Source organism: Rhinolophus ferrumequinum, chromosome 14 (genome assembly GCF_004115265.2).
Source record: "Rhinolophus ferrumequinum isolate MPI-CBG mRhiFer1 chromosome 14, mRhiFer1_v1.p, whole genome shotgun sequence".
NCBI lineage: Eukaryota > Metazoa > Chordata > Mammalia > Chiroptera > Rhinolophidae > Rhinolophus > Rhinolophus ferrumequinum.
The window spans coordinates 48,094,878-48,122,530 of record NC_046297.1 but is presented as its reverse complement, the minus strand read 5'-3'; the positions used below and the strand labels follow the sequence as shown (position 1 = coordinate 48,122,530).

General features: G+C 34.9%; 1 protein-coding gene across 2 annotated transcripts in view; it reads left to right on the top strand.

Moving 5' to 3' along the window:
* The window catches only part of ANGPT1 (angiopoietin 1), a 260,199-nt gene that overhangs the window by 170,238 nt on the left and 62,308 nt on the right, over positions 1–27,653 (top strand). The window contains exon 4 of one of the 2 annotated variants that reach the window (XM_033126833.1): positions 9,956–10,185. In XM_033126833.1, coding sequence (XP_032982724.1) covers positions 9,956–10,185 — 230 coding nt within the window. Of the gene's footprint in view, positions 1–9,955; positions 10,189–27,653 lie in introns of both variants that reach the window. The other variant, XM_033126832.1, reaches the window with a different exon arrangement.

Below are 27,653 nucleotides of genomic sequence, written 5' to 3'. Positions count from 1 at the left end.
AGGGTCCAATGTATGTAATGGAGTGTTGGTGGAACATCTATTCTTAAACCAGGCAAACTCTTCCATGAACCACTTTTAAAAAAGTGTTTTTCTTTATACAAACCAAAAGTACCCATTAGTGATACACAGCATATTTTCCCTATTCTGTTTCTTGTTATTGTTTATTTTTATATGCGAAATGGAATTAGAGGAACTCTGCCAAGCACCTTCTAGAGCAACAAAGAAATGTGGGACCCCCAACCCATTTAAGTTCAAAACCCACCATATGGGTTTTGTGGTGTATAGAAGGTCAAAGTCAAACATGAAGCTGTTCTATATGTTTTAAAATAGCTTATTGATCACCCCTACGGATTCCTTAAGTGAATCTTAATCTTCCAAATGACAAGGAAGCTATTTCTACATTGTGGCATCTCTGAAATGTAGGAACAACATGCCTTTAGTCAGCTAGGTCTGGTTTGGATCAGCTAATACACTTTGCAAAGGGGATTATCTAAATTAAGTTTGCTTCCTCCCCAAGGAATGTCAGGGGTTGTGTCTGGGTGTATGACTTACCAGCTTTGAGTATGACGGGGCTTCAGCTGCTAATTCCGTGGGGTGAGGTGGCCCTTAAGAAGGTCCACCACTTCTTTGGCAGAACAAGCAGTGATATTTTATGAACAGGATTATACTCCACAATCACGCTGAGAGGTCCTGCTGATTTACATCCTGACAAATTAAATGCATCACTTGTAGGGTCGAAAATGGATTGTAGGCCTCATTGGATTCACATCTTTATCCCCTAAATGGCAAAAGGCACAAAGCAGGCATAGAATTAACGACATTTGCTCTACCATTTTGTTTTCCTAACCAACTAGTGTGTGTGGGCCGGGGGTAGGGTGGGTGGTGGGTGATTCCAGAAGCTTTCAGTTTGTTTTCTTTAGGATTTTTTTTTTCTTTTGTTAGATGCTATCCTCATCTCAAAACTTGGTTTTGTTTCTTACCTCAAGGAAACAGCACTTGGAGGTAAGGGGTCAGTAACTGGCCCATATAATTGAAATTACACAACCAAGAACCCAAGAAATGAGAAGCACTAATATTTACCTTGCACATAGTGGGTTGATAAGACCACGAAGTGTGACATGTAATTATCAACTTCTATCGTATTCCCCCGTATGTTTCCTACCACTTCTGCTCAAAACAGTATGAAAGATTTGAACAGGGAAAGATGTCATAATGCAAAGCCGTCAGCTGAAATAAATATGTAAATGATCTTTTGGTCTAAAGATTTGGTTAACTGACCAGGTTTCAAGGCACCTGCCCACTGCTGACTTAACCCCAACTCTTTCCAATGTGGGAGCACAACCAGATGAAGAAACTATTCTAGAAGAAATTTTTCTGCCTCACTATGGTATGCAGGAAGGGAAATCAACATTCCATGCATACAAAGATGGAGCACTTGGATTTTCTTAATGCTTGTGTTGAATATGCAGAGTTAAGATTAGGGAAATTCTTAATAAGACCATCCAGAGTGAAGTGAAACGACACATGATGGTTATTCTGACGTACTTTTAGCAAGACTATCTGCTGCCTAGATATCTAATATCAGGTGAACATCTGTGCCAGGAGTTTCACATACAATACTGATAATCCTTCAACAGATTCTGAAAAGTACCTATTATTATTTCCATTTTATATATAAAGAAACTGAAGTTTACAGAGGTGAAGTAACTTTCCTATGACCAAACAGCTAGTGTATGGCTAAATTAGGGTTCCAGTGCATGATGATTCGGTCTTTTAATTATTACAAAAATATTTTTCCAGTGTGATGCAGTCTTGAGATTAACTGATGTGGTTGTCACGTTATTTTCTTAACATAAACAAGTATGAATTTGAGGAAAGGGGAAGGCCAGTTGTTTTTGGCCTATTCCAAAAAAGATCATTATTTATTCCTCCTAATACTGGAGTAGGAAATATAAACTATTTATTTTACCTTGGGAATTCACTGAACTTCTTTGACAAGCCTCATCTGTCTTCTAGCTGGAGTTTATGGAAAGTTATTACGTTAATTAATTTTAAGTGATTGAAGTGTGTGTAATTTCAAGATATTAATTATACATTACAAGCAAAGTTCTATAGTGGCATAATAAAGTATTGATTTTTAATACTTAATATGACCAAAGAAATGAAAAGTTAAATCAGTCTTTTTAATTAAAGCTATCCTCCATTTGATAAATTCTTTACAAAATACTACAGTAAAACCTTGCTAACTTCTAGCATTGAATTAGGTTGAATTATGTTAGTTGTATATAGAAGGAATCAAGGAAAAGTATTTGAATTTATACTTTTCTATTCTATATTGTAAATGGAACACCTACAATGATTGAATAGAGTATTTTTCTTTCATGCTTTTAAAAAATGAATTTAATGCGTACAACTTTTTTTTTCATTTAAATTTTATTAACCTCAGGATATTAGAGTGGAACAGAATTCTGAATCAAACTGGAAATACAAGGGCCATCTTAATTCTTTTTCCTGATTCCTTACAACACACTAATGACTATTGATGCTGTCAATTCCATCTCTTAAATATTTTTTCCAATCTATCCTGTTCTTTCTGTTTCCACTGACTGGGTCTTAGGTCAAACTCCTATTAATTCTTGTCTCAGCCTTTGCAGTGTCCTCTGTGCCTTACGCCTTACTGTCTCTCAAACCTATCAGCCAGAGCTCTGACACTGTCTTCTTCCTCAAATGCAAGTCAGATTACTTGCCCCTTTTGTTGCGGTACCTTCGCACACTAATTCAGCCCAACTTCTAAATCTCTGGATAGAATCTGCCCAACTCCCTAATGATTCTCTGTAACTGACTGAAGAAAGCTCAAGTTCTTTAGCATCAAACACAGTCCATGATCATTATAATCCTAATTTGGTGGCCTTACTTCCACAAGTCTTCTTAAATTTTATAAAGTATGGTCTATAGCTAAGAGAATGAGCTCTGAGGCCAGACTACCTGAGTTTCACTTCTCCTTGATCCTATTATAACCGACTCTGCCACATATTATTTATGTGACTTTGAGCAAGTTACTTAAACTCTCTGTGCTTTAGTTTCCTAATTTGTAACTCAGGGATGATGAAAACAGTAGTGCTTGGCTTTGATGTGAGATTGAGTTAATGCGTACAAAGCACTAACAGTGCCTGGCACACACAGTAAGTGTTTAATTATGCTAGTTGTTAGTATCACACTGAAGACTTAATGTTATTTCAGATATGTTTAATGTTTGACTTGTCTGCAATGCCCTGCAGTTCTTGATTCAACTCACAAACTCCTGCCTACACTTCAAAACTCAGTGCAGGTATTACCCCACCCAAGAACCCTTCTCTGACTACCAAATAGACGTGGCGATTATAACTTACGTGATAACACTGTACCTTGTCCCCCTAACCATTATTTCACATATCCCATCACATCTGTTGTAGTGTGTGTGTGTGTGTGTGTGTGTGTGTGTGTGCACGCACACACGTGTGTGTTTATCTGTCTCTCTACTATTAGGCTGTGGTCTTCTGGAACCCAGAGGCTGTGTTTTATTTATCTTCATACTCCTAGGAACAATTCTCTACACATAGTATATATAGTATTAAATGCTCTTTGAATGTTGAATGAATGATGAATTGGTAAATGTCCCAGTAGCTCTATCCCAACAAATGTCATTTTCTATGTACACACACACACACACACACACTCACACGACTGAAAAATATTACTAATGGAAAACACAAATCACATAGTTTACATTATATGTTATATTAATTGTTCTTAACATAAATAAAATAGAGATGGGGTTTTAACTGCTATTCTGCATCCCCCAAAACCCTTTGCATGGCCCCCAGGGTTATCAGTCTAAGGTTCACAGAAGGTTCCCACATTCTGATGTTCACTCATTCAGCCCAATTTTTAAATCTCTAGACAACATCCTCTCAGACCATTCTAGACTCATGATTGTTTACCACATCTCTCTGATTAATAAAAAAAGTAACACAAACTTGATCTAAACATTAAATTATGTAGAAGTGTAACATTTGAAAGTCAAAGTCCCCCTAATTCCATAACATCCACCAACGCCACCCTCTGTAGAGAAGCACCAACAGATTAGCAGTTCGGTGCTTATTCTTTCAGACTTTTTCTGTGAATATACTAAGGCATACATGTATATGTGGAGTGTGTATATTTATGTATGTGTTTTCACAGACACACACCCATATACAATCGCACACATACACAAGTACATATTTATATGATGTAGGGGAATACATTATAATTATTTTTTAAGTGCTGGGTTTATTTCTACTTCATAATAATTTATCATGGATATATTACATATGTAACTATACAGCTGTACCTCATTCATTGTTAGAGATGTACTATAATTTGCTTAAATTTTTATGTGATTTAAAATTTTCATGGATATTGACAAATTATCTCAGGATTTTACATCTCTTTCCCCCCGCCCCCCAATGTGTGCCTGAGCTTCTAATTTTCCCAGACCTTGCTGGCCATTTTATTAATCTTGTCTACCTAAGAGGTTAGCTTGTGCATCTTTCACATTTATTGACCATTAACATTTCTTCTTCTGTAACTAGCCTATTCATGTATGCTTTTTATTTTTCTATTAGTTTATGCTTGCTTTATTAACTCATGTACGCTCTTTAATGAATATTAAAAGTTTTTATTTTTCTGTTAGTTTATGCTTGCTTTATTAACTCATATAAGCTCTTTAATGACTATTAAAAGTTTTTCATGTACGTTGCAAAAATAAATCCATCATTTATTTTTCAATCTATTTGAATAGAAATATTACATTTTTATGTCATGAAATGAATCTGTTTTTTTTCCTTCTTGCTTTCTGGCTTTTACAACATATTTAGCTTATTCTCATTTATCCCACACTTTAAAACATTTGTTTGCCAACGTTTACTTGTGGTAATCTATACTTCTGTCCTCATTTTAATTACAAAAATATTTAACTTCATATTTTGAGAGAGAAAATATACTCTGTACAAGTATAAACTTAAAGTATAAATTTAACCTGAACTTACTATACCCTTGTTTTAATGGGAAAAAGAAATATATATGCATCACTCTTTAAAGACCATATTTGCAACGCAAGTTGACACCTTACATATGAAAAATAAAATTAAAAAATGGAAACATCTGCAAGTAGGTTTGGACAAATAAAGAGAAGATTTCTACGTTTGAACATCTTCCTCTGTTTTAAGGCTGTCTTTACACACACAGAGCTCAGGCAACTGTCACTGCTGTGAATTCATTGACTGATATGTTAGGAACTCTATTGTGGGAAACAATTTGAAAGGGAGAGCTTTTGCTGTGAAAGTTTCAAGATGTGTTCAATGATTTCAAATATTTCCAATAAGATATGTTGGAGGAGGCAGACTGTGGAAATGAGGGGGATAAAATTAACCAAAAACTTCAAATAAGGTGTTGTATATGCTCAACTAGAACTTTTTACTGAGGTTCAAGGCGTAGGTTATTTTGTTTATTTTATTCATTAAAGTGCACCTCTACCTCAAACTAGAAGTTAAGTGCCAAAATTCTATGTATGTCTCTTCTCAAAGTGTTTCCAGAAAGATGGGAAACAGGAAGTACTGAGAATCCTGTGAGAAACTTTGTCTTTGTGTATTAAGATTTAAGTGCAGTTTCATAAATTGTTCCATGGAACATTAATTCTAAAAGATGCATCCTAATAAAAACTGTTTATTTAATTTAGGCTTGTCAAAAACTTGATAATGGAACTCTTAACTAATAAAAATACTGAATGCACTCTAGAAAGCAGTGCACTGGAGTTCGGAATCAGAATCCAGATTTGGGATTATGCATTTAAACCTAAACTAAACTTGTTGATGAAGGTCATCATCAGGGAAAATATGACTACTTTGCCTATCTAATTTTAGGGCACTATAGCTGTAATTTTGTCCTTCAGATCAACCTTTATATACAAAGATATTGATGCCTATCTCAGGTGGCCTCTCCTACTTGACCTGAATAGGGAAAATGTAAGAGAACCAATAGGGCAAAATGGGATGTGATTATATATATTAAATAAGAAAATGGAATTTGATGGCAGAGCGCTTCAGGCAGAGTGATGCTTAGGAAAATACCAGTTCAGATTAAATAGAAAACCTGACTTGGCAAAGACCTTTGTTTTTTATACACGTAAAAGATGAATAGGTTGAAATATTGTGGAAGACAAGCTCCCAGATTAAACAGATGTAGAGCAGCAAATACTAAAGAGATGTTAAAGTAATGCCTGATTCCTGATAAAAATACATGGGTGGAAATAGGTAGAGGTTATATTATACTAAATCAAAGTGATGAGACTCTAATGATACATAGTTTCCACGGCACAGGGATGCTATGGGCGGATTTCTAGTCCGAGAGTTAGAAGACACAATATGTACACAATTTTGGACAAGATATTTAGATTCTTACCTATAAACTGGGGTTTATTCTGTGTACTCAGTCTATACCACTATATTGCTTTAAGAATCAAAGGAGATAAGAGTTTTAAAATGTACACAACTATAATCATATATTATAACGTGAGCTAGCATATGAATTTTTCTGGCAAGAAAGTTTTGGATTTAAACCAATTTGGAAATAGTGAGGAGGAAGGGCTGACTTCCCAAGTAGATAATAACCAATAGATGAGAAGTATCAAAGAAAAGAGAATAGTTTTTTGGAAGCCAAATAGGAAGAAAAGATGAAGCGGGGGCGGGGGTGCAGGGGAGGGTGAGCAGTCAACGAACATGGAAGGGTCAAGAAGAGATCATTCTTGCCTGAAGAAGTCTAAAAAGCTTTTTATAATATAAAGAATATACCTAATAAATAAAAGTAGAGAATTATTGGAGTACAGAAGTTATTAAAGGAATTCCAAGTGAAGAAATGCAATGAGAAAAGGACTGGGAGAGAGAATTAACTGGTAAAACCTGCCATTTGGGAAACAATGAGACAGATTTCTGATATGCTTGCAGTTTTCATGTGTATTATTTTTTATTTGTATATTTTATTCCAAATCCTGTGAGATGTCTATGATGCAGAGCAGGCTTCTTGCTTCCATGAGCAGCCCCTTCTTTATTTGAACACCTATTTTAAGATGACAAGCTGTATTGATGTCTTTTATACCTGGTAGTCATAGCGTATTAAGACTTGCATGGTGAATTATCAAAAATGAATGTACTTTCCAACACACCAAGTAAATATTCCTTCTACATAGGAAATGCAGGCCTTTTCTTCCATAAGCCAGTGTCCAGAATTGTTTTCTTAGGCACCAGGACTTCTCTGTGATCAACTTTCCATTTAAGCTCTTTCCAAATTATCCTGAAAAACAAAACAAAACAAAACAAACAAACAAAACTCCTTTATTGACATTTCAGGTAGTGTCCATCTTTGAGTATATATGTCTTCTTGAAGAAGAAATGCATCAGAAGTAGAAAGTGGGAAAACATTGATGTAAAAAATGTTTTAAAGTATTATGTCTGAAACAGATGTTACTTATAGCTGGTGGTGTTTTATTTGAGGTTTTCTCTCTAAAAATAAATCCTTAGAGTAGGAGTAGTGTCATTTTATACTTTACATGGTGCTGAGAACACTATTGGCAGTTAGCAAGTAATAAATACAAGTTATAACTATAGCATGATATTTTCCAAACCAGAATGTTACCTACTGATTAGGAAAACTGAAAGACTATTGCTCAGCTTCTTTCAGGAACAAAATGGTAATTCAGAATTTTGTCTAGTATTATATGACTATAGCATCCAGATTTTGATCTTTACATTATTGTCATTTTAGTAGTTAATTGTAAGGTTTCTTGGCAGGATACTATAACTCTTGTGGATTTAGAAGACAATTGTCTTACAAGTTCACTGACTCTATGTTCTAGGGATCTTGCATCTGATCATTACCCTAGGAGAAACAAAAATAATTGAAAAGTAAACTGAGAATGAGCTAAGACATCAGCTGTGGTTAATTCTCATATCTGAAGGCCAAAAATTAATAGGCACAAAGAAAACCTCCCCTGACATCTACAGAAGTACACTAATCACTTAAGCAGTGGGTGGGATGAACGCTTTAACCAACAGAAAATATTTTTTTTTTGTTTTGTTTTCTTTTGTTTGTTTCTTAACAGTCAAGTTGTCTAACAGCAAGTTATTGACACAGAAGAAAATTCTAAGTTTATGAATCGTATCTATTCCTTAGAAATATTGTCTTTCATCTTACTCTGACTTCTGGCCTAAATTTTTCATTTCCAAAAAACATTTAAAAAATATTAAATGACTACCACATTTCCCCCAAATCACTATACCCAAGATCTTTCCAAATTGAGTTTGCTTAAGGATCAGTCAGGGCAGGGCTCCTTTCACTGTTGGTATCCCACAGGATAAAACTCAGAATAGAGACATGGCATTTCTTATTTTGCAGAAGTCACAGAGCTGCCCCTAACAGATCTTAAAGTGAAATTTTCATACGTGACTGTGAGCATGCTACCAAAGCTATTGTACATGATAGGATCTTATACACAGGAACATCCCAGTGTTTCTGCGTGGTTCAGCAGGCACCTTTCTTGCCACATTCTGGGCCACATTCTCTTAGAGGCAGGTTTGTGTGGCAAAGATCTGGAAGGCCCATGGGCAATCTTTTCCACACTTGTTAATCTGTGTCAAAGACAATGAAATATTCTAGCTCATCTCCCAGTACGTGGAGTTGGAAAATTTGGCTCTTCAAACATGTTCTATTTTATGATTTAAGTATTAAATTGAAAATAATCCCTAGTGTGCCCTTTATGAAAACTTATAGAATTGATTCAGTGACTGCCTCTCTCCAAGGTAAAGTAAGTGCCCAGTCTGGTATGTTACATTTGAATAACACCTTGTAAACTAAGGACTGGTTGAACCTTTTGAAAATGGAACTGAGAAAACTGAGTACAGCTGTCCTCTGAGGAATACTAGTACATTATACACTCTATAAAATGTAAATGCTTTGTATTTCCAGTCAGTTACTAGGATCCAGGAGTGCTTCTACACTCACTATCATTATTAGCGTGCAATATGGGGGATATCCTCTGAAGAGTTCTGAGAGAAGGAACGTTCTCAGTTGAAGACTGCATCACCCTGAAGAAAACATCCCAGGTCCTTTTATAACATCTTGCCACCAGCCTGCAACCTTCCTTTTTGGAACAATTTAGGGAGTGATTTAGGAGTTGGTGAGGCCTCATTCTGAAGCTTTCTCTCTCTTAGCTTAGACATAAATAGGCTAGTGGTTATGATAGTGGAGCAGATATCAAAAATCCCAAGAAATCTAATTAATTGTGATTTTACATAGCTCACTTTCTGGTCCTGTGGTTTCTGCATTGATATATTAGTCCCTGTCTCTGTAGAACTCTTGTGAAATTTAATCAGTGTTAAAGTTTTGAGAATCCCAAATGAATGAAGCAAAGTAAATAAAAAGTAGTGTCTACGTTTTGTTCAAATTTTTTTCTGAACGATTCTAATTCTTATTGGACCTATTTCCTTAATGAAAGTTATACTATAACTTCTCTAGACTATAACTGGGTCCAAGTCAGCTACCCTGGATATAAGATACTCCCCAGGATATAAATTATTTTTAGGAAACAAACATTTCTCTGACAACAACTTGTCTACTAATTATTCATTTCACATGTCATATATGTCTCTCTCTCTCTCTCTCTCTCTCTCTCTATATATATATATATATATATATGTATATATATATATATTTGTTTATATTTATATTTATATATATGTAAAATATGAGTCTCTCACGAAATCTTTCCATGGTGAAATATCTAATCAAAGTTTCTAACTTTAAATAAATTCAGGCACTGGTTGAATCACAATTTTTTTGTGTAGCATTTTAAACATTAAATCTTATCTTCCTTTCCTTGTAGTTTATTAGAACATAAAATCTTGGAAATGGAGGGAAGGCACAAGGAAGAGTTGGACGCCTTAAAGGAAGAGAAAGAGAATCTTCAAGGCTTGGTTACTCGTCAAACATATATAATCCAGGAACTAGAGAAACAACTGAACAGAGCGACCACCAACAACAGTGTCCTTCAGAAGCAACAGCTGGAGCTGATGGACACAGTACACAACCTCGTCAACCTCTGCACTAAAGAAGGTGGTAAGACTTTCTGTCACTTCGGGATAGTAAATATTATATTTAATATGGAGCAAGTAAATATTCAGCATAGCTTTCTGTGTTGCATTGATTGCTGTGTAAAAGCAGTAAAAGAACTTTATTTTTAGAAGCATCTCATGAGCTTTGTACTGACACTTTTCTCATATTTCTAACTTCAGAGCATGTATTCATAAGCTTGAATTTGTGAATTTACAATATCTTTCTAAAAGAAACTTCCACTTCTTTCTTTCTTGGTATTTTTAGCCTTAGGTAAAATCTACAATACTGTCATAGACAAATATTTGCTGTTGCGATGTTAGGCATTTAATTATATGGGACAGAAATTAGCCCGTGTTAAAGATTTGTTCGGAATGACAGAGTTTCAAGAGGGGAGAGGGAAGATATGCCTGCAGAGAAAAGGAGATATAGAAGTTCTCAATAAATATTTTGAGGGAGAAACCATTTTTGTTATTAAGTATTTCTTAAGACTTATTAAGACTTTATAAAGTCTTTATCACTTATGCTTAGTTCTGTGTGGAGAAAACCCAACCAAGGCATCTAGGCGTATTTATTCTGGGGTGTCCTTGTGACAGTGGAAATACAAGTTTTTCATATCATTAGAGTATCTGGAGCTATTTAACCACAGGCCTGTGCCTCTTTGGAAGACATCCATCCATCTGTCCATCCATCTGCCCAACGATTATTGAATGAGTGCCTCCATGTGTACTTTCCTACTTCAAGCAGAAACTCTCCTCAGCCTCAGGAGAGCTCTTCAAAGTTTGGAGCTAAAGGTCATCTTCTGTAGTTCTGCTTGCTAATCAGCCTTTCTCTGAGTGAAGATGGAATGGTAAATGGTGATGAGTGAAAGAGAGCACCACTTCCATCTGCAAGTTATGATTGTCATTGACCATTCATGAAATAGTTCAGTGTATATATGCAATCTATATAAGGTGGAGGCTCCTTTAATTTCAGAGGGGACTTGAGCTATATGACAAACTAGCTCACTCCCATACTTCTATGGATAGATATGAATACAGAGGATAAGTCTATATGAAGTGATCTTGTTTTAAAGACATTTCCCATTTCTCTATTACACTCCATTACCTTGAGTTATATCTCCTTTAGATAGTCTAAACAAGCCCTTCATATTCTTTGTAAAGAATATCTTTTAAACAGTGAGTTCCCAGAGCTCCATTTGGGTGTGCTCAGAAATGTGATTGGGAAGGAAAAAACCTGCTAATCAGTCAGAGCCTGCCAAAGCCTTGAGTTAGAGTCCACTGGAAGAAAAGCATGGTAGGATTTTGCCAGAGAATTTTAATAGAGCTCATGAGTATTTAGAAATTAAGTATTAATATGAGACATATCTATTCTCATATTGAACTGAACGCATTTGGGCAAAGATTGAAAACATATTTTTCTTATCGTCTTGAGACTTAAAGCACATGGAGTTAAGTAGTTCTGTTTTTTTCATGATGTTAGAAATATCAAACCCTGGTGATTCTCACAGAGCTCATATGTCTGCCTACTTATCATAATTTCACTTCTTTTCTAAGTATTTGTCTAATAAATGTATCTTTAAGCTTTTAGAAGCTGGGGGATGACTTCAAAATTAAAATTCCTGGCTAGCTTTGGAGTTTGGATGCAGCATCAGGGAACCAAACAGCTGTTCAATTCAAGAAACATTTATTGAACAATAACAATGGCACTTCTGATACATGCTGCCTAGAGGGTATGAGAAAAATAACTGTATATATTCTATTACATAACATATTAAAAATAACAATAATACTAGAGATAGAAATTGCCTAATACCTCAGGCCTCTAGATACTTATTTTCTTTGTAATGATACAATTCGAAAATAAATCCTGATTTAACGACAAGACTTGTGATCCTAATGTAAGCCTACTGCCTTATTTTCCAATACCTTCTGTGCTCTTATTACCGTAGACCTTATTTGCTTTTCATTAATCTTTTTTTCTTTAATCCCAGAATTAAATATTCTAACTAAATATTTGGCCACTTAAGGACTCAAAAGAGACACAAGAATGCAAAGTACCTCTCACTAAGGTTTCCATCAAGATGTTAATTCTCTGTACATCTTCATTTTCACTGGCACCATTGCCTTTAGTTATGGTGAATTTAAATTTTTTAAATGACTAATACTGGCTAAATATCAGTTGCTAAAATTAACTTTTATTTCATTCTAATTCTAAAGCACATATGGAAAACCGTCCCCTACTTTTATGACCAAAAATTCACTTATCAAATAGATTTATTATTTATCAAAGATTATATGTAAATATTCTACTTTTAAATTTAAATATATGTAAGTATGCCTATAGGAATAAATGCATCAATTTTCCAAAATGTATATTTAAAAAACTCAAAGAGTAGTCTTCTGAACATTTTTCCAAAAACGTCATGAACTGTGTTATAATCCAAAAAGCCAAAAATTTTAATTGACCTTAAGGGTCCACTAGTTCCAACTTGACTCAGTTATTTATGGAGACAGCTTGAATGTAATACAAGATGAGATTTTTTTTTTAAGTTTTCTCTGTCCTGACAACTAATTTAACCTTTTTGAAGGTGTTTCATCATTTATAAAGTCAGGATAATTGCTCTACTTCACAGCGATAGGGAAATGATTAAATTAGATACTGCTTATAAAAGCAAAGAGCACATGACATAGCTGACTTATTAAACTTTAGTTCCTTCCTTCCCCTCCAAGCGACAAGATTTAATTAAACACAAGTTTATTAAGTGCAATCTATAAGTAAAATTTCTTTCACGGAAAATATCTGACTACAGTGCTCTAGAGGGTCTGATTAGTGTCATCCAAACACCTTCTTTCAGCCTCAGTTTTCTATCTCTAAAATGGGATCATGATGCATAACTGATGAGTTTGTAGTAACTAAAAGAGGTTTGTGTAAACACTGCCTGTCCAAAAATAACACCTGTCTAAAGTACAGCTATACACTGCCTAACGACATTTCAGTCAACAGTAGACCACATATGTGAAGGTGGTCCCATAAGATTAGAATAGATCTGTAAAATTCCTATTGCCTAATGGCATCATAACCATCGCAATGTCATAGAGCAACAATATTACTCACCTGTGTGTGGTGATGTTGGTGCACACAAACCTACTGTGCCGCCAGTCATATAAAGTACTGCACGTACAATTATGTACAGTACACAATAATTGATAATGATAATAAATGACAATGTTACTGGTTTATATATTTACTATACTATATGTTTTATCATTATTTGAGAGTGTATTCTTTCTACTTTTTTAAGAAAAAAAGGTTTGCTATTGTAAAACAGTATCCCTATTATGCCGACAGCAACCTCACACATCTCATGTTTACAGAGTCTCTTGATTGCATCATTTTCTCTTGTGCTTGATTTAATCTCATGTTGTTTTGTTCATTATAGCCTCTAAACATACAAAATCCACTACTAATGTTGCTAGTAAGAGGCCACCTTGAATGACTGACAGAAATGAAATTAAAATTGAATAAGGGACACAAAGGTAGAAAATCAGTGATGGTTACTGCTCACCAGTTAGGCGTGTCTCATTTCACCATAGCAGGATCTTGAAGAACAAGCACAAAGTGATGGAAGCTATCAAAGGATCTGCCCCAGTGAAGGCAATGAGACTAACAAAAATTCAAGAAAGGCCTGTATCAGACATGGAGAATCTTCTAATGACCTTGATGTTGAAGACCAGGCACAGAAGCCTATCTCTTTAAGCACCGTGATGATTATGGCCAAAGCAAAAAAGTCTGTTGAAAGAAAACGCTGGACCTGACCATGATGTTGAATTTATTGCCAGCTCTGGGTGGTTTAAACGATTCAAGAACCGTTACTCATTACATAATGTGAAAGTAAGTGGTGAGTCTGTGAGTGCTGATGTGAAGGCAGCTGAAGAATGTTTGAAAACTCCAGATAAGCTGATTGTGGTGGAAAATTACTTGCCAGAGCAAATATTCAATATGGATGAAACATCCCTATTCTGGAAATGGATGTCTGAAAGGACTTTGATCCATAAGGAGGCCGAGTCAATGCCAGGTCTTAAGGCTTTTAAGGACAGGCTAACAATCTTGTTTGGGGGTAATGTAGCAGGCTACAAATTGACACCCTTTGTGATCGGGCACAGTGAGAACTCCAGGGTCTTCCAGCATATCAATAAGCACACACTGCCAGTTTACTACAGAAGCAATAAGAAGTCACGGGTGACCCAGATCCTCTTCCAAAATGCCCTCCTGGATTGTAATGCCAGCAAAATGGAGAAGTACTATTTGGAGGACAACATACTTCTCAAAATTGTGCTTATTGTTGAAAATGCTTCCAGACATTCTCCTTTTATTGGTGATCTTCATCCCAATATCAAAGTGGTTTTTCTCCCTCTAAACACACCTCTTTGATCCGATGAATGGATTAAGGAGTTATAGCCGCTTTTAAAGTCTACTAGCTGATGAGATCCTTTGCTCAGGCTATTGCTGCAGCTGAGAAGATGGTTGATACAATTCTGGGAGGATTACTACATCTATGACAGCATCAAAAGCCTCACTTGGGCCTGAGGTCATGGCACCAAGGACTGTATGAATGGCATCTGGAAGAAGACACTCAAAAGATTCACCTATGACTTCAAAGGATTTGCCACGGAGGCAGAGGTTGCAAAAATCCACAAGGCTGTGGTTGAGACGACATGTGGGTTTAACCTTATGTGGGTGAGGGTGACATCAAGCCTCTCTGAGGGTGCTCTGAGGAACAGGAACGGAAACGCATACCTGAAAAAAGGCAAGAGAAAAGAAGAAAGAGAAGAACCCTCAAGAAAATTCCCCATGAATAGTTTAGCAGACTCTTTTGCCAACCTCAACAAGCTTCATAAAAAGTTTTAAAAAATAGACCCCAACCCTGAAAGATTCTTAGTCATAGAAAGGAATGTTCATGGTGCATTATCTGCTTACAAGCAAATCTATGATGGAAAAAAAAAAAGAAACAAACCAAGCAAACTACCATGGACATAGTTCTGAAACGAGTAATACCTCCTCAAGAAGAGCCTCGGGCAGGTCCTCCAGGCGGTATTCCAGGAAAAGGCATTGTTATCACAGGAGATGACGGCTCCATGCCTGTTACTGAACCTAAAGATTTTTCCCGTGAGACGAAGTGTGGAGGTAGGAGGCAGTGATAATGAAGATCCTCACCCTGTATAGGCCTAGGGGTGCTCCTGTCTTAGTTCTTAACAAAAAAATGTAAAAAGTAAAAAGCAAAAGAAAACAAAACAAAAAAATCTTTAAAAATAAAAAACGTACAGAATAAGAATATAAAGAAAAAAAGATTATTGTATAGTTGTACAATGCGCTTGTGTTTTCCTCTAAGAGTTACAAAAGTGTTGAGAATTTAAGGAAAATGTAAAAGCTTATAAAGCAAAAAAGTTACGGTAAGCTAAGGTTAATTTGTTATTGAAGAAAGAACACTATTTTTTTTAAATAAATTTAGTGTAGCCTAAGTGTACAGAGTTTATACAGTCTACCTTAGCACAGAGTAATGTCCTAGCCTGCACATTCACTCACCACTCACTCACTCCCTCACTCACCCAGAACTTCCAATCCTGCAAGCTCCATTTGTAGTATGTGCCCTATGCAGGTGTGCCATTTTAAATCTTGATACCATATTTTTACTATATTTTTCTAGGTTTAGATATGTTTAGATAGATGAATATTTACCATTGTGTTACAGTTGCTTACAGTGTTCAGTACAGTAACATGCTGTACAGGGTTGTGTCTAGGAGTAGTAGGTTATACCATCTAGCCTAGGTGTGTAATAGGCTATATCATGTAGGTTTGTGTAAGTACATGCTATGATGTCTGCACAATGATGGAATCTCCTCAGGACACGTTCATCACAATGTTATCTCCATCATTAAGTGAAGGAATCACTGTAAATGCTCAAAAAATTGTAGTTTTTTATTTTTTATTTTTATGCTTGCTGAAGTGCTTATAACCCACTAAAGTTATGTGATAAAAATATTCCTAGGAAGTGTTGGCTAGAAACATCCTTTTTCTCAAATGTGTTCAGTCCAGAAACCATAAATATATATTTTGCATACAGGGAGTATTTTTGTTTAGTTTCACAGGATTTTTCTTATTAAAACATCTGTATCATGAATTATATTGAACCTAAGTACAATTAAGATACACTTTTCTGAAATAATTTACTAAACCTTCCTCTCTTGTTCCAAACAGACAATAGTGGCATCTTAAGCTAATAGTCATTTCAAACTGAATTGCATCCGCTTTGTGAGACTTCGGGTAACACATTTATTTTTGTCTAACCTTTGACTGCAAATATTTGGTCACATTTATTCTTAGAAACATTACCCACTAAGGAAATATTACCCTCAATGTTACCATAGTGTCAAAGCTTAGCTGATTGCTTCATGATTTTGGCAATTCACAGTTAATGCAGGAATTAAATAGTTTATGTTGATAATAACGTGGAAACAAGGTTTGGACTTCTGGGAAGAATAATGATTATCAAATATTCACCAGTCATCTGTGTTCAGAGATGATTAAACCATCATCACATACGTTGAACACACAGAAGGCAAACAGCATATTATGTGATCATGAATTTAATTACTAGCTAAGCATAAAAAAAGGAAGAAAAAATTTAAAAAGAAAATGGTATTTAGACTCCATCATAAAATTATGTGGGCTGATTTCCTTGCTGTCCCAATCAGCTTGAGCATACTCCTGTTATATCAAGATATGGTTCATAAATTTATCCATTCATTCAAAACGTTGTACAACTGTTCTGGTTTAGATTCCCTTCTGAGAATAAGGATACTCATCCATTTTTATTTCACAAGTATTTTCTGAATTCTTATAATATGCCAGATACTGTTCAGAACTCTGGGGAAAAAAGATGCAATTCGGTCTTTGGCTTCAAGGAAACTAGTTTGGTGGAGAGAAAGACAGGTACACAGTTATATTCTGGTCCCAATGTAGGAAGAATGAATTGGAAAGTTGACAAGCTAGAAGCAGAGAGACAAAATGGGTATCTTTGCCATTATTAAAATATTAACAAATACTTAGACAGTACAAGCCAGTCTTCTGAGCCATTTGTATATATTAACTCATTTAATTCTAGCAAAAGTACAAGCTGAAATTTGAACCCAGAGAGTCTGATTTTGGAGTCTGTACATTATCCACTGTACTATGATGGGGAGGAAAGGTAGAGTTAATTATGTTTTTCATCAGATTCTCAAAAGGATCTCCTAGCAGAGAAATAATGAGATCAGGATCAAATGGGCAAATGGAAAGGCAGGAGGAGGGGAAATTTGTGAACAAGGAAGAATTAGAATCAAAGAAATAATGACTTATTAGAATTAGAGTCAAATGTAACTTACGATTTTGGGGATTGAGTAACTGAGAGGATGTTGATGACATTCCCTAAAATCAGCAACATGGGAAGAGAAACAGGTTTAATGGGGGAAAGACAATGAGTTTAGTTGGGGGCATATTGACTGAGGTAACTGGGGGACAACTGAAATCTGTAAGGCAGAGGAATAGGAGTCTGGAATTCAGGAGCGAAATCTGATGACCGTATGATTGGTGTGTCCTCGCCGGAGACAAGTGGTAAGGCCACGCAGCAAATGAAATCATTGAAAGTGTGTATAAAGCAATGACTCAACTATTTGGGGGCTTTATAGATCCATCTGAGAATCTGATAAAAACTTGCCTACTTTTCTCTCCCACTTAGTGCAAATACCCAGGCACAAGTTTATGTACAATTTTCAGAGAATTTACACACCAAGATTATGAACCGTTTTTAAAATAATAAGAATGTAAAATCAAAGACAGGAAATTGGGAGTTCTTTAAGGGACAGATAAAAGGAGACCAAAAAGAAAACAGAATTAGGGGAAGAAATATTAGTGATCAGTATTATGCAGGGAGAACAGATTGTCATGAAAGGTCTTATTTCAATGGCAAATCAGCAGAAAGTTTAAATAAAAAAAAAGAAAGAAAGAAACAGACTGAAAAGTGAATTTTGAAACTCAGATATGATCTTCTGTAGGGAGAGTTTGGGTGACGTATATGGCTCAATTGTGTAGGTGAAGACTAGAATGAGTAAGAGGAAGTAAAAGCAAAAAAAAAAAAATGTTGTCTGCCCACATTTAAGAGACTTGAATGTGGAAGGAGTGATAACAGTTTTGGGTAGGGAGGCACACAGGGTAGAGAGGATTAAATGAAACTTAAAAATAAATACTGAGACATGACCGTATTTATATACTTTGTTCCTGATTCTGAAATTCAAACTTCAAATCATAAGGAGCTTCTCATGAAATTCATTTTAAAAACTTCTTTCACATCACCTGAAAGACATAATGACAAATTTTTAAGTGTTCTAAATTATTAGGTTTAAAGTGTCTTTCCCAGAGGCTGATTGCAATGGTATGGAACATTTGATCATTATTTTCGGTGCTCTGGCATTCTGAAAAGGGGAAATGAGGCATTTGCTTCCTTTCCAGTGCTGAGGAGACATTTGACTCTGTTCTCAGAATAATTCTACCATCTGAAAGGAATTTACCTCCTGTGCAGTGTCTATTGAGTTTGTGAAGTAAATCATTCAGTCAACAGAGAAGATAGTTTGAACTCCTGCAAGTCCCTTGAGTTAAGAATGACTGTAAAAACATCACAAGTGATGGGAGGAAATTAAAACTTTTGAATGTCACTCATATAAACATTGATAAAAATAGAAGCTCTCATTTTCATTGACTGAGTAAAATATTTGGTTTTTCATTGACTACGTGCAATGCACCATTTAACATTAGGGAGAAAGAGAAAGAAAAATACGGGAAGTCATCTGCTGAACACAACAGTGAGCACTTGTTCCCATTTAATGAGGGAAATGCTTTATCTTGACAGAAAATTATATGTCAAACATTCACAATTTCCTTAAAATGAACCACACTTTCTAGCACTTCCTTTCATAAAACCCAGTGGATTAAGGGGAAAGTGACTGTTTATTTTTGGAAATGATATATTTCTCCTTTGTGATGGAGCATGTTATCTGCTTTTCAAAAAGTTATAATTTCTGTAAAAAAGTTGTATGAATAGCAGATAGCCAAGCTCATGATAATAATATAAAAAATAATATAGTCCTTGATCTCTTCCATAAGTTATTTCTAAAGCACATCTTTTAAAATTTTTATTAAATTTATTGGGGTGACATTGGTTAGTAAAATCATATAGGTTTCAGGTGTACAATTCTGTAATACATCATCTATATATCACATTGTGTGCTCACCACCCGGAGTCAGTTCTCCTTCCATCACCATGTATTTGACCCCCTTTTCCCTCTTCTATCATTTCCACTTCCACCTTAACCTCTGGTAACCACTAAACTGTTGTCTGTGTCTATGAGTTTTTGTTTCCTTTCTTGTTTGTTTGTTGCTTTCAGTTTTATAGCCCACATGAGTGAAGTCATAAAGTCTTATGACTTCACTTCATGAAGACTTTTTCTGTGATAATCTAAGATCACAATGATAATCTCAAGATCAATTCACGTTGTTGCAAATTATTTCTTATTTCTTATGGCTTATTTCTTATTTCTTATTATTTCTTATTTCTTATTTCTTATGGTATTTCATCTTTCTTATGGCAGAGTAGGATTCTATTGTGTATATATACCACATGTTCTTTATCCAATCACCTATCAGAGGATGCTTTGGTTGTTTGAATGTCTTGGCCACCATGAATAATGCTGCAATGAACATAGGGTACATATATCTTTATGGTTAAATGTATTCAGATTTTTTTGGTAGATAACCCAGAGGAGGGATTGCTGGGTTGTATGATAATTCTATTCTTAATATTTTGAGGAATCTCCATGTTGTTTTCCACAGTGGATGTACCAATTTACATACCCACCGGCAGTATATGAGAGTTCCTTTTTCTCCACAACCTCTTCAACACTTGTTACTATTGTCTTATTGATAATTGACTTTCTAACAGGTGTGAGGTGCTATTTCACTATTTCAGTGTTGAGTTGCATTTCCCTAATAGCTAGTGAACTTGAGAATTTTTTCATGTATCTGCTGGCCATTAGTATGTCTTCTTCGGAGAAGGTCTGTTTAGGTCCTCTGCCCATTTTGTAATTGGATTGTTTTGTTGTTCTTGTTGTTGGGTTATATGAGTTCTTTATACGTTTTGGATATTATCCCCTTATCAGAGGTGTTGTTTGCAAATATGTTCTACCATTCTGGTGGTTGCCTCTTTTTTTTAGTTAGATATAGTTCCATTCATTTATTTTGGTTTTAATTATCTTGCCTTTGAAATCAAATTTATAAGATCCCCCTCTCTGAATCCAAGGTGCATATGTTTAGTACCTATGCTTTCTTCCATGCAGATTATTGTTTCAGGTCTTATGTTTAGGTCTTTGATCCATTTAGAGTTAATTTTGGTGTATGATGACAGATAACAGTCTAGTTTCATTCTTTTGCATGTGGCTTTCCAATTTTCCCAGTACCATTTATTCAAGAGGCTTTCTTTTTTCCATTGTATGTTTTTGGCTCCTTTGTCAAAAATTATCTGTCTTTATGTGGGTTTATTTCTGGGTTCTCAATTCTATTCCATTGGTCTGTGTGTCTGTTTTTCTGCCAATATCATGCTGTTTTGATTATTGGTGCTTTGCAGTATAAAATAAAGTCAGGGAGTGTGTTACCTCTGGCCTTGTTCTTTTTTCTTAGGATTGCTATGGCTATTTGAGGTCTTTTGTGATTCCATACAAATCTAATGATTTTTTTTTTTTTGGTTCTATTTCCTTAAAAAAAATGCCTTTGGGATTTTGACGGGATTGCATTAAATCTGTACATTGCTTTGGGTAATACGGCCATTTTAACTACATTGATTCTTCCAAACCGTCAACATGGAATATCTTTCCATTTCTTTGTGTCTTCAGTTTCTTTTAATAATGTCTCATGATTTTCAGTGTATCAGTCCCTCATATCCTTTGTTAAGTTTATTCCTAGGTATTTTTTTTCTTTTTGTTGCAATTGCAAAATAAATTATTTTTTCATTTCTTTTTCTGAAATTTCATTGTTAGTGTATAGGAATGCAATGGATTTTTGTACATTGATTTTGTATCCTGCAACTTTACTGTATTTGTTTATTGTCTCTAACAGTTTTGTGGTAGAATCTTTAGGGTTTTATATATAAAGAGTCATGTCATCTGCAAAAAGTGACAATTTAACTTCTTCATTCCCAATTTGGATGCCTTATATTTCTCTCTCTTGCCTGATTGCTCTGGCTAGGTCTTCCAACACTATGTTAAATTACAGTGGTGAGAGGAAGCATCCTTGTCTTGTTCCTGATCTTAGAGGAAAAGCTTTCAGTTTTTCACCATTAAGTATGATATTAGCTGAGGATTTGTTTTGTATGGCTTTTATTATGTGTATGAGGTACTTTTATTTTACACCCATTTTATTAAGTGTTTTAATCATAGATGGATGTGTGTCTTGTCAAATGCTTTTTCTGCATCTATTGATAGGATCATATGATTTTTATTCTTTATTTTGTTAATGCGATCAAACACATTGATTTAATTGTATATGTTGAACCATCCTTGTGCCCCTGGAATGAACCCCACTTGATCGTGATATATAATCTTTTTAATGCATTGTTGTATTCAAATTGTTAGTATTTTGTTTAGGATTATTGCATTTGTAATCATCAGAGATATTGGTCTGTAGTTTTCTTTTTTTGTGTGTTATCCTTATCAGGTTTTGGTATTAGGGTAATGTTGGTCTCATAAAATGAGTTAGAAAGTATTGCCTCTTCAATATTTTGGAAGAGTTTAAGGAGGACAGATATTAAATCATCTCTGAATGTTTGGTAGAATTCACTAGTGAAGCCATCGGGTCCTAGAATTTAGCTTTTGGGGAGGTTTTGGATGACTGTTTCAATTTCTATTGTTCTGTTTAGATTTTCTAGTTCTTCATGATCCAGTCTAGGAAGGTTATGTATTTTTAAGAACTTGTCCATTTCTTCTAGGTTATTGAGTTTGGTGGCATATAGTCCTTCAAATAAACAAAATTAGAAATAAAAGAGGAGAAGTTATGGCAGATACTACAGAAATACACAGGATCATACAAGAATACTATGAAGGACTATATGCCTCTAAGCCACATCTTTTGGGGGTGATTTGAAATTTTGTGGTTAATTGTTTTTTGGAATTAGAGTTTCAACTTCAGAAACTAGACTATCTGAAAAGGGATATCTCTTGGTTCCAGCTGGGCCTAGAAGTTACCAAGGTGAAAGGTTACACACACACAAAAATTGTTGCCTTGATATTCCAACATTACGATGAGTAAACTCCATTCCTTCTTGTCTTATGCCTTCATGGTCTGGTTGACTAAAGCCAAGAAGCACAAAATATTTTGAATAGAATTTCAACAAAGTCATTTCCGGGCTCATCCACACTCAGGTCAAATTCAACAGATATTTTTTAAGTTCAGGGATGTAATGGGACATTGGACATTAGTTACAGATAAGCTATGGTACTCCACACTGAACCAGATGAAACCTGTAATTACTCAGAGAGAAAGAAGAAAAAAAGACATTTTATTAACATCATTCAGTACGTATGCATCACATCAACCATAGACTGAAATCCTCGTGAAATTTCTTATGCTTTAAGGAGAGAAGAAAAATAAAACCTGAGAAATGTTGTAACTGTACAGTTATGTTTAACTACATATAAACAAAATATTGATTTTTAGCATAAGATTTTTCTAAAAGGCAATTGCAAAGAACCTTGAAAACTATCGATTAGTCTTTTTTTTCAGTTTCCTGTGGAAGCTCATCATTATCAACTAAATAACACCAATGTCATAACACTGGACTCTCTTCTTACTATTGGCTTGGGTGTTCACATTCTGAATGGGACCAACGTCAGTAACAAAGCATGTTCATATATGACCTACCAAGAATAACCTACCTTTTTTTTAAATGAATTTATGATGAAGTTAAATTATTAAATGTAATACCAATTAATATTAATCATATTTCTTCTAATTTTATCATCTCCTTTCATGTACACATAATTACCTTTAGGTGTGAACATTCTGCTGTCACAACCAGCGTGAATTTAGAACAGTGAATTTGAACTTTGGTTTTAATTTTAAGTGGAGATTTGGTTTTAATGGAAGGTTTTTCCAGTTGTTTCTGCTTTGTGTACACACTTACAAATGCACAAATAAACTGAATCTCAACCATAATCAACCCAGCCCATGTCCCTAGAACAAGGATTTAGTTTGAAATGGTCACCGCGCCAGCATTTTAGAGCAGCTATGAAACATGACATCTAGAGGGCAATGCATGATGGTCTAGAAGGAACAGGACTCAGGACATCCGAGTTCTAGTTCTAGCACTGCTGCCAGGTCGCTTAACATATAAGTACCACACATGATTTTGCTTGTTGGTCCGTACAACCCACACATTTTATAACTCTTATCAATAATATATCTTCTCTTTGTTTTTTTTTTCACTCTTAACTGAGGAAGCCCTAAGTTCAGAGTAAAACCCCAGGTAGAATCCCAGCTGGTAGCCAAGTACTGCTCTTCAAGTATATTTCACCACAAGAGTAAGAAACAAAGTGATATACCTATGGTGGCAGTCAGCCTTTATTTATTTAAAACTTCAAAGTGAAGTTTTGCCTGTGTGTCAATTTTCAAAACCATTTGGCAACTACTTTCTACCCTTTAGAGCATTGCCTGAAGACTTTCATTCTGTTTTTAATGGTTTTTGCTGAATTTAATTTGTCTACTTTATAATAGGACACAAAAGATGCCCTTTAAGCTTTCCCACATGCATAGGAAATCTTTTGTTCAAAATCAATATATTCCAGTCATGCCAAAAACATTACATGGAAAATTACCACACATGAAACACCTGAAATATCTTTGTTAATGAAATGACCTTCCGAACAAATGGCAAAGGTCGTGTAGCACTCATAACTGCCCATCAGGGTGCCCAAAGGGAAAAGAGAAATAAATTTTATGAAAAATGAATAATCACTTGATTAAATTGAAGTTGTGTGTAAATCCATTTTCAACTTTCAGTAATTTTTTTTCATTCATAGTTGCTTAAAGTGTAATGTGCATTGAATATATATTCAGTTATATATGTGAGTTGTTTCCCATTAAAGGAGCATTAGAAAATTTATTTAAATATACTAATCAAACTAAAATAGAAGTATATAGATGGTTCATTATTCTGTACTTAAAAAAAAGTACCCTAAAATTAGTAATCCGCCTATGAATGCCATAGAGTGCTTTGCATGTCCACATAAGTTTACCTCATGTATATATCTCAATATTAAAAATGTGTATATATATATGTATATATTTATGTGTATATATTTATATATGCATGTATATATAATCTAAAATTATACATAATAGTTAATATATTCTTCAGAAAATTAAAATGTATCTCCTTAAATAGCAAAATTTTAAGAAAGTTAAAAAAATATCGTGATGGTAAATTGTTTTCAATCTTCTCCTCTCTTTTTCTTCTAAGTAGAGAAGATTGTATAAAATTAAAGCTTTTCTCAAAATTTACTTTACTATCATCAGCATGAATTAATGTGTATTACAATAATACCATGATGCTTTTGGAAAATTATATAATATAATATGTCCCTTATATTATACACTGCCCAGACTATTATCATTTCTTCTTTTTGCTTGCTTTTAAAATTTTACTGTATTTTCCTCATACACACAAAAAAGCTTTTAATTATCAATTTTGTTGTTTTTCATGCCTGATTCTAGTATTGAACACCAACACACTCACAAACACACACACATATGCCTACTCTCACCTCCCTCACTAGCCCTTCCTCTAAATTTGTAGCTGCTAGTAAATAGTCCAGAGGCTGGGACATCAAGTCATTAGGCTTGTCAAACAATATCTAATACTAATGCGGTAAATTCTGGTCAGCATAACTTATAAGGTATGGACATTATGCAATCCAATATGGTTTCTCAGGGACCTCTTACTCCCTAATCCTTTGTTAGCTTTTGAAGTTCTGTTTTATATTTCTGCTGAGAGTTCCCCTCTCACAGATAATTCTGCTACCTGTGTTTCTCTTCTATACGCATCTCAATATTTTTCTTTTTTGTCATGTCTGCTTCCTGTCACTCCTTGCATACTTCCTGTGTCCATGCCAAGAACCTGTACCCATTCAGAATTGAGGTTTGTCCTGATGCACTCAAGACCCTGGCTGTGACTTTGTCAGCTAACTATTGCTGCGACTCTGTGACACACGATTCACTTGAGTTCTGTTTGAATTTGACTTTACTGCAGAAACCAGTAAGAAGTAGTTAAGAGTCTCAGCCTTATAGTTAAAGAGTTCCATTACTTGTAAGTTTTGTTGAAGTTAGATAGCACACTGAGCTAGTTTCCTGATCATGATTATTACAGTTCCACCAGGAAGATGATGGATAGTTAAAATTTTACAGAGTATCTACAAAGTAATAACACATAAAGAATTTAAATGAGGGTAAAACAGTCCTTTTTACAAAAAAAAAAGTAATTAAAATAGTAATGCTGCAAGTAACCGATGTTAAAGTGTTCCCTCATACAAGGGTTGGAGGATTGTGGGGAAAAGGAATAGCAGATTTTCAAAAAGGAAAGCTTTCAGCTACTTTACCAATGACTTCAGATTTGAAGTATTTACAAATAGAATATATTATGTGTTTGTTATACTGTGACATAGTAATATATATATATATATATATATATATATATATGTATGTATATATATATACATACATATATATATATTCGATTAAACCATATTCAGTTGCCATTTTTGTAGGTTAAAAGCTATCATGCTGAGATATCAAATGATGAGCTATTTAGGTTCACATGCATATGTTTTATATGAGATAAAGTACCAACTGTGAAATTCTCAATTTAGAAGCATAAAGATTTTATGTATTTATGTAGTTGTGTATATATGATATATATGTATAAAATCACTGGTAAGTCTCCCTCTCCCTCACACCCATCCACAAAATACTGAAATGCTGAATATTGCCTGCAAATCTTTTAATTTTGCCCCACCTTTGAAATGCAAAGTATCACTTTCTTCAACTTCTAAAAGTTGTTTCAAATAAATTAGGGTTCTAGGAGGTATCTTCAAATGCCCACACACCTGTGTCAAGAATACAGAAGCTAATCAATTGTTTGCTTGTTTTCATCTTGTCAGATATGCCTTTTATTTTCATCCACGTGCTAAGTTAACAGCAGCAACCTGTTGTTACAGATTTAGGGAAAATTACAGATTTAGGGTCAATTCCTAGGATTGTGAGCTCTCTGATGATGATGGCCCAAAATGTACCACAAGGATTACCTCTAAATCAATAACTTGATACACATCCATTGTCATGTTTGCTAAATACTGGAGAGATATGAACGATGAGCTACATCTAAGATATAAAAAGAAAGTTTGAAGAATCAATTCTTTTATAGCAACTATTAGGAAATGAATAAGATCAAGGACTTGGCCTTTTTTCAGTGTCTCTGGTAGCAAGGCTAATTGCCACTTGTGTTTTCTACTAGGTCTGCTGAGACTCAGAGTTACCAATTCTGCATTCCTGGAAGTTTTCTCTTTAGGGTTCATCTGAATTGAAGTGACCCTGTGCCTCAACTTTCATAGTTCTTCCCTGAGATCAGCCTGGTAGCAGATATACCATCTGGATTGAAATTGGTTGGGCAAATAAAAGGAAGAGCCTGACAAAGTCAATAGCTGCTAGAGTGAGGGTTTCAGGTTGCTCATTGACTGAATGTTGGCTGGTGAAAGACAGACATACACCTGCTTGTCTGTATGTCTTTCCTTTTACATCATGAAGATTTGGTTGTACAGATAAGGCTAAATGAAAAGAATGAATAATGATTCTTTCCTAACACTTTCTAGATTTATTTGCTGATATTGGTGTAGGTAAAGTCTGAACTGGCATACCAGCCTTTTAAAATTTAGTGCAGATAAGCTCTTTTACATGTTTTATTCATGCAGGTGTTACCTTGCATGGACAGCCTTCCCCAAGTCTATCTGGCAGATATAGTGTATTCTTTCTGCATACTCCCAATGCACTTGATACATACTTCCAAGATAACAATTGTGTATGTTATCTCTTTTTGGTGCTATGTTTCAACTGGTAACATTATAGCTTTAGAAGCTGTTGCTAGCCATCTTGTGACCAGGTAGAGCGGCAACAACTGAGTCAAGAAAAGATGTTGTTTGAAACCTGATCATGCTTTACCTAAACCTCTATCCTAGATTAATTACCTTATTCAATAAATTATCTTTTTGCATAACCCAGGTTGAGTTGAGTTTTCTCCTATCATGGATATAGCTATTATGAGCTATCATGGAGACCTACTA